At 43.2% G+C, this 7,457-nt stretch overlaps 1 protein-coding gene across 1 annotated transcript in view; it reads right to left on the reverse strand.

Moving 5' to 3' along the window:
* Window positions 1-7,457, reverse strand: part of Atp5mc2 (ATP synthase membrane subunit c locus 2) — a 9,283-nt gene that overhangs the window by 1,299 nt on the left and 527 nt on the right. Inside the window, exons 2-5 of the mRNA XM_010609351.1 lie at window positions 7,390-7,437; window positions 4,408-4,477; window positions 2,560-2,637; window positions 1,511-1,704 (exon numbers count right to left, since the gene is read on the reverse strand). Coding sequence (XP_010607653.1) covers window positions 1,511-1,704; window positions 2,560-2,637; window positions 4,408-4,477; window positions 7,390-7,437 — 390 coding nt within the window. The remainder of the gene's footprint in view (window positions 1-1,510; window positions 1,705-2,559; window positions 2,638-4,407; window positions 4,478-7,389; window positions 7,438-7,457) is intronic.

Genomic DNA, 7,457 nt, shown 5'->3' on the forward strand with positions numbered 1-7,457 from the left:
TCACTGAGCTACATCTCTTTATTTCTTGAGACAGGATCTGAGTTGCTAAATTGCTAAGGCTGGCTTAAACTTGTGGACTTCTTGCCTCAGCCTCCCAGAGTGCTGGGGTCTACCAGAAAGCCCAGCTAAGGAACTGTGAACTTTTAAAAGTTAATATAATTCATATTTTGCTACTGACACCTCCGAAAGACTTGATGGGTAAGGCAAAGCAACATCAGCTTTTTTTGTTTGAGTCAGGGTCTTCCTCTGTATGTAGTTTAGGCTGGCCTTGAACTCACTGGGTAGCCCAGGTCAACCCTGAATTTAAGGCGACCCTCTTGCCTCAGCCTCCTGAATGCTGAGATTACAGGCATGTGTCACCACACCTAGCTATACCAGCTTTTAACAGAATTATGGACACAAAAGCAGCAGGCTTAATACAAACCCCAAAAAATAAACCGTTTCCTCCAAAGACATTAAGAGAACTTGCTGGTCTCTAGAGGATTAATTTAGTTTTAACAGTGAGTTGTCCAGAGTCGGGAGGAGTCAAACAGTCCCAGATGTCAGGGACCAGTAGGGCCAGCTGCAGAGGCAACCTTCCCAAGAGTGACAGAGGGGAATTCTCAGAGATGGGGAAAACACTATAAAGTCACAATGCGGAGTTCTATCCCAGGGATGACAAACTTTTTCTGAAAAGGGCCAGGTAGTAAACATGTTAGGCTTTGTGAGCCTTACATTGGCTCTGTTGCCCTCTAAATTTGAAAAAAGTATTGTATTGATATAAACATAGTAATTGTGCAGTTATGGAATGATGAGTATCAAATCAGGGAAACCAACATATCAACTTCTTGGAACATTTATCACTCCCCTGAAGTAAAAACATTCAAAACTTTTCCTTTCTTAAAACTTTTACAAGAAATATAAGAATCATTTTTTGCTCAACTACTGAAAAACCAGGCTGTGGTCTTAAACTTAGCCTGCAGACCTCAGTTTGCCGACCCTACTTTATACCAAAGCAGTTTGACAGAACTTTCTCCAGTGATGTACCTGTTCTATAACTACACACCCAATATGGTAGTTTATAGCCACAAGTGTGGCTCTTAAGCACATGAAACATGCTGATGTGGGTGAGGAACGGAAAACCAGAATTTTTTTTTTTTTATGTGGTCAGGGTCTTACTATGTAGTCCAAGCTGGCCCTGAACTCATGATATTTCTGCCTCCGGAGCGCCACGATTACAGGTGTACACCACCATGCCTGATTTGTTTTTTCTGAGACAAGGTCTTACTTTGTAGCTCAAGCTGGCCTCAAAATTATGATCCTCCTGCCTCAGTTTCCTGAGTGCTGGAATAACAGGCATTTGTTGCCATATCTACCTACATTTTAATGTTTTTAAACAAATACAACATAAGTAAAAAATAGCCACATGTGGCTAGCAGCTACTATAAAATATAGTGGAGTGCTAAACCCTTAATCTGCCCAGACCCTCAGAAAGCATTTCAGAGTCAAGGGAGGGCCCAAGTCACCTTACCTGGCATAACCAATGATGAGGCTGCCAAACACAGTCCCAATCCCAGCCCCAGAGCCAGCTACTCCAACTGTGGCAGCCCCAGCCCCAATGAATTTGGCTGCTGTGTCGATGTCCCTTGAAATGATGCTGGTTTGGAAGCTGCGGCTAGGGACAAGTGAGGTCAGAGGACGAGAGACTGCAAAGTTGCTGAGGCTCTGTGAAGAAGAGGTAGGTAGAAGGTAAAGTGTTTTTTTTTGTTTGGTTTTGTTTTTTTGAGACAGGGTCTCACTGTGTAGTTGAGACTGACCTGGAACTCATTATGTAGCCCAGGCTGGTATCAAACTCACAGCGATCCTCCTGCCTCAGCCTCCCAAGTGCTGGGATTACAGGCGTGCACCACCATGCCTGGCTTTGAAGGTAAAGTGTTTTTAGAAACCCTTTTTGCTTTGAAATCAGCTGTACCCTTAAATTATGTAGGCTGCCAAATCTCCCTCAAATGGAAAATTATGTAACTTCCAGGAAAACTTCTTATAAGGATGGCAAGCAGAACCTTTTAATGCAAGAAGTGGAGTTTAAGGGCCAGGGATTTAGCTCAGTGGTTCCATCCACTGCCTGCCTCACAAGCACAAGGACCCAATTTCAATCCCCAGTACAAAAAACAAAAAACAAAAACAAACAAACAAAAAAAACACACACAAAAAAACACCAAAGCAACAAATACATTGTATGTATAAGAAGTGAAGTTCAAATGCCTGTAAGATTCAGGTGTAGTCTAAAAGTGTAAGACAAGGCCCCTAGACTGTTCTTGGTGTCTGTAACCTAAAGGCAGCAAACTAGTCCAAGTAATGGCAGTTAGGAGGAGAACATACGGGCATGTACTGCCAATAGCAAAAGCTAGAGCACTAAAACATTCATGGTTATTAACTATCCTCCATTTCCACCCAAAATCTATGGCCTTGATCCTTTCAGTCAGTGATGACTGCCCTCAACAGTCCCCCTATTGGTTCTGGCAGATTCCCCTTCCTACTCCTTTTCCCAAATCACAGTCCCAACTCCACCTATTAAGGTACCTCATCTGTCTGTGTCTTTGGTCTCTTCAGCACTACTGCAGACAGTGGCCGGCTCAGCAGCCGGGTGGTGCTCCGGACCTAGCAGGAATGACAAAGGGGCAGGAAGGTGAAGGAAGGCTGTTTACAGGACTTTCAGAACCATGCCAAGTTGTATCAGTCAGAAAACTTTATTTATTATTATTTTTTGGTGGTACTGGGGATTGAACCTAGGGCCTTACAATGAGCTACATCTCCACCCCTTTTTGAGACAAGAGCTTGCTAAATTGCTAGGGCTGTGCTCAAGCTTCATTCCTCCTGCCTTAGCCTCCCAGAGTGCTGGGATTATAGAACTGTACCACACTTGTTTTTTTTTTTTTTTTTTTTTTTTTTTTTAAAAGAGACAGAATCTTACTGTTGCCCAGGTTAGCTAGGAACTCCTGGGCTCAAATCAAGCAGTCCTTCCTCCTCAGACTCTCAGGTAACGGGAACTTTTGCCAGCATACCTACTTGCAGCAAATTTTAATTTAATAACCACACAATTTATCTTGCTTCTCAGCTTTAAGGTAAGAAAGTTTACTTTATTTTGAGCCACAAAAACTGTCTACCCTTGTACCTTCTCATAATTCTCTGTTTTATTTTTTTGGGACAAGGTCTCACTGTGAAGTTTTAGGCTGGTCCTGAACTCACTATGTAGCCCAGGTTGGCTCTGAACTTCGGTCATCCTTCTGTCTCAGCCTCTCAACATGCTGGGATTATGGGCATGCTCTTTTATAATACTTGAGAATGAAATCTAAAACTTAGAAGTATTTGTTTCACTCAACAAAGGAGAAAGATACTGGTAATGGCCACTCCACAAGGAAGCCATAGACTGGGGCATCTTTCTCTGAACATGTCCTTCTGGAAAGAATACCCTCTCAGAGTTTATCTCCTCCTGGTAGCCTTATCTAACTTCAAGCCAGTGTCTCTAAAACAGAAAAACACAGTAACAGCCAGGACTTCTCAGGCAGATCTTCATTCAAATCTGAACTTTTTTATACTCATTTGTGCCATCTCAGGATATCACTTACATCTTCCTAAACATGTTTTCTCATCTATCAGAGAGGAATCCTCTCTCGGGGTTGATCTGTGTAAATGAGATGGAGTATACAAATTGGTAAACTCAATGCAAAGCACGTACCGCTGCCCAGCAAACTATGAATGAACTGCCTCCATCCTCTATTTTTTTTTTTTTTTAAGGAAGAGAGATTTATTTTGGAGCATACATCTAATTAATTTTAAATTTCTTCCATGCTGTTGCTTCTGAGACACACTTTTCCAATTTGTTGGTATGTACTTAGCTTCTCTAAATTTAAATTTCCAGAATGAGCTGGGCGTGGTGGCACATGCCTGTAATCCCAGCACTCCGGGAGGCTGAGGCCTGGAAGTTCAAGACCAGCCTGGGCTACACAGTGAGTTCTAGAGCAGTCTGAACTACATAGTGAGACCCTGTCTCAAAAAACAAACAAAAAAATAAATTCTCAGAATGTACTCCTACCTATGGTTCCCTCCAGACAAAATTCTACATACAATGCATACTCAGACCAAGTTTTTGCTTACTGCTTCTGACTGAATTCTAGTTTATAGGAATACACAGTTTCAGGAATAATGTGATCTTTGTCATGACTATATAAGAATTAACTGGCCTCTAAAGGCTATGGGACAGTGGAGTGCTTGGCAAGCACTTACTCTCTCTTGTCCGGCTCTCACAGCAAAAGGTTCCCCCTTCCCAAGAATCTCATTCACTTTCTCCCAGACTAGGAAAAAGGTTTGACAGCAAGGAAGAAACAAAGTGCTTCCCCTTAAAAACTCCCAGAAAAAGCCAGTACTTACCAAGGAGGGGGTGGAGACAAATCTGGAGCAGGTATACATTTTCAGGGGGTGAGGGGCTGTGGCAGGAGAGCTGGAATTACAGAAGAAGCATTGTAAACACTGTCCTTGCTCACTAAACTGTAAGTGTCTTAGCAGAAAAGGTGCTCTGGAAAGCTCAAGTGGCCCAGAGAGCAGAGGGACTCAGGTCATTAGCACAAATGGAGTTTGAATCCTGATTTCCTCCAGAAAGCCCACAGAGCTTCCAAGATTTCCTTTCAATCAAGTGACATTCTCTTGGTTCTAAAAATAAGTCACTTGGTTCCCACTTTAAGGTCTATTATCAATTTCTTTCTTTCTTTTTTTTTTTTTTGGGTACCAGGGATTGAACTCTGGTCCTTGCGCTTGCAAGGCAGGCCACCGAACCGCTGAGCTAATCCCCGGCCGTATTATCAATTTCTATAGCCAAATGATTTGGGGTTGGCAGAAACATTTGCCCAGTGTCCTTTGCTGAAGTTTTCCTCAATCTTTGTTCAAAAGGGAACTCTTTATGGAATTACCTGGAAGCATTTGACTCCTCAAAACACTTCAAATTCCTATAGCAATTAACAAGATGAGGCAGATCAGTAAGAAATTCTAGTATTAGTTAGGAATGACTCTTAAAATTTCATTTTCTGGTATCAAAAAAAAAAAAAAAAAAAAAAAAGGACAGGTATTTAACTCAGTGGCAAGCACAAGGTCCTGAGTTCAATCCCTGGTACCAAAAACCAAAACCAAACCAAACAAACAAAATCTACTCATTTTCACCATCACATTAATTTTCTCTTTCAGTTTTTTGAGGCAGGATCTCACTATGCAGTCCAGATTGTCCTCAAATCTGCAGCGAATCTCCTGCCTCAGCTTCCCAAGTGCTGGGATTACAGGAATGTGCAACCACACCTGGCTAAAGTATTAAATTCTGTTATGTCCCAAGATCAAAGAATTTCTTATATCAGATGCCTAAATTGACTGAGCTTAATTTACCTGAGTTGAGAGAGTGAGCTAAAGATCTAAAAGGAGGGTTATTCCAAATGAGAGTCCAACTTTTTTTTTTTTTTTTTGAGACAGTCTTGCCATGTATTTCAAGCTGGCCTTGAACTTACTGTGTATAGCCCAGGCTGGCCTTGAAGTTCTGGAGATTCTGATCCTCCTGCCTCAGAGTCCTGAGTGCTGAGGCAGGAGGATCGCTGTGAGTTTGAGACCACCTGGACTACATAGTGAGTTCCAGGTCAGTCTCAACTACATAGCCCTGCCTCAAAAAAAAAAAAAAAAGTGTGTGCCACCATGCCTGGCACGAGAGACCAACTGAACCAGAACTATCTGTGAATAGAGGTGGTATATTTAAAAATACATATTATGGGCCAGGGATTTGGCTCAGAGGCTCTGCCACCTGCCTTGCAAGCAGAAGGGCTAGAGATAGATCCCCCCATATGGGGGGCGTGGTGCATATTCTTGGGTTGCAGCTTAGATATCCCTGGTCAAGATTCTAGGGATGAACTCAAGTCCTGTATTTCAAACAAATTTTCCAAATAACTGCCCATACAGTTAAGGTACACATAACTAAGAGTACAGTCAACAACTGTACTTAAATTGTATTCAGGACTGAATTCAGACTTTTTCACTCCTGAATTCTAATATGCCACACAACACTCAGTGAATGCTTAGGCCTATTAAATGCCACTTTTAAAAATGAACTGTACTACACTGTCCCAGGGTACTACACTTTTAGATTAACAACATCCCTTCAAGTCTTGTGATGTTTAGAACACTGATTTCTGTGTATACCTAAGTCTAACTCAATTCTGCTGCCCAAACTAGTCTGGGTTACACAGTAAACCCATCTCAAACCAACCAACCAATCACATAAACACACATACTACTTCAAAGCTTTTATAAAGGGAAGGCTTTTTCCTGAAAGAAATTAAGTCTTAAAACCATTTGTAAAATGTAGTTCTTGGGTTAATTTTGTTAATTTGGAAATTAACGTATGTAAAGTATAATGTGGTGCTGGCATATAATAAGCACAAAGGGTGATAAGTAAGACAGCCTGAACTTGCAGCAGATGCCACTACTGATCACCTAATTCTGCCAAGTCTGCAATGTTTAGCTTACACCTGGGCAGAGGCATTGTCTAGAACCAGAGCTCCTAAATCACCACTGGCATCTTCTTGGGTGTAGACAGTCAGTTACAGGATGTTAACTTAACCATTCCGTTCCTTAAACTTTCTTTTCCTCTCGACAGTAGAACCCGAGAAGCTTAATTAATACTTCACAAGAAAGCCACAGGTGGATATTCACGCTGGTCCCATTACTTGGCCTTCTGGGCCTGCTGCCTGTAACAGAAACCCTCAATTCTAGCTCACCATGTGTGATTTTTCTGACTTCACCAGGGCAATAAGAGAAAAGTACTGGGAAATAACCACGTTCCAAAGAAACAGCCACACTCTAACTGGAGAGGTTTCTGTTAGTGTCTAACGCATTTACTGTTTATTTTTTAAATTGAGGTATGCTGACTAGAGGAACTGGTGGCTTTAGAGGATGCACCATCACCAACGCTTGAGGCGTCTGAGGTTCTGAGGATGCAGTCTGTAGGTTTCAGGCACGAGTAAGGAGAACAGAAAAGAGGGGAAGACTCTAGGAGCTGTGACAACTCTGGAAGAGCAAGAGGGTAAGCGAAGAGAGCCGGTCTGTACAGGATGCGAGGGGGGAGGTGAAAACCGGTACTAGGGATCTGACTTTCGTCAGCTCCCATGCACCCTCCCCCCACCAGACACCCAAGATGGCGCCAGGCCCGCGCGGTTGGAGGTCACCGGAGCGCGGGAAGGGGCAACTCTCAGGCGCGGGGACACCGGGAACCCGGGAGGGTAGAGGACTGGGGTGGGAGCAAACAAAAACAGCAGCTGCGCGAGTGAACATGCCCCGCGCGCCTGCGCGGCGCGCACGGAGCACGAGGTACCAAGGCCTTACCTGCTCCCTGGGAAGAGAAGACGGAGAGGGGCGGGGGGGGCGGGCATAAGGACAAGAAAGCTCGGAGC

This window comes from Fukomys damarensis, unplaced genomic scaffold, assembly GCF_012274545.1.
Source record: "Fukomys damarensis isolate Sample0158 unplaced genomic scaffold, DMR_v1.0_HiC HiC_scaffold_15, whole genome shotgun sequence".
NCBI lineage: Eukaryota > Metazoa > Chordata > Mammalia > Rodentia > Bathyergidae > Fukomys > Fukomys damarensis.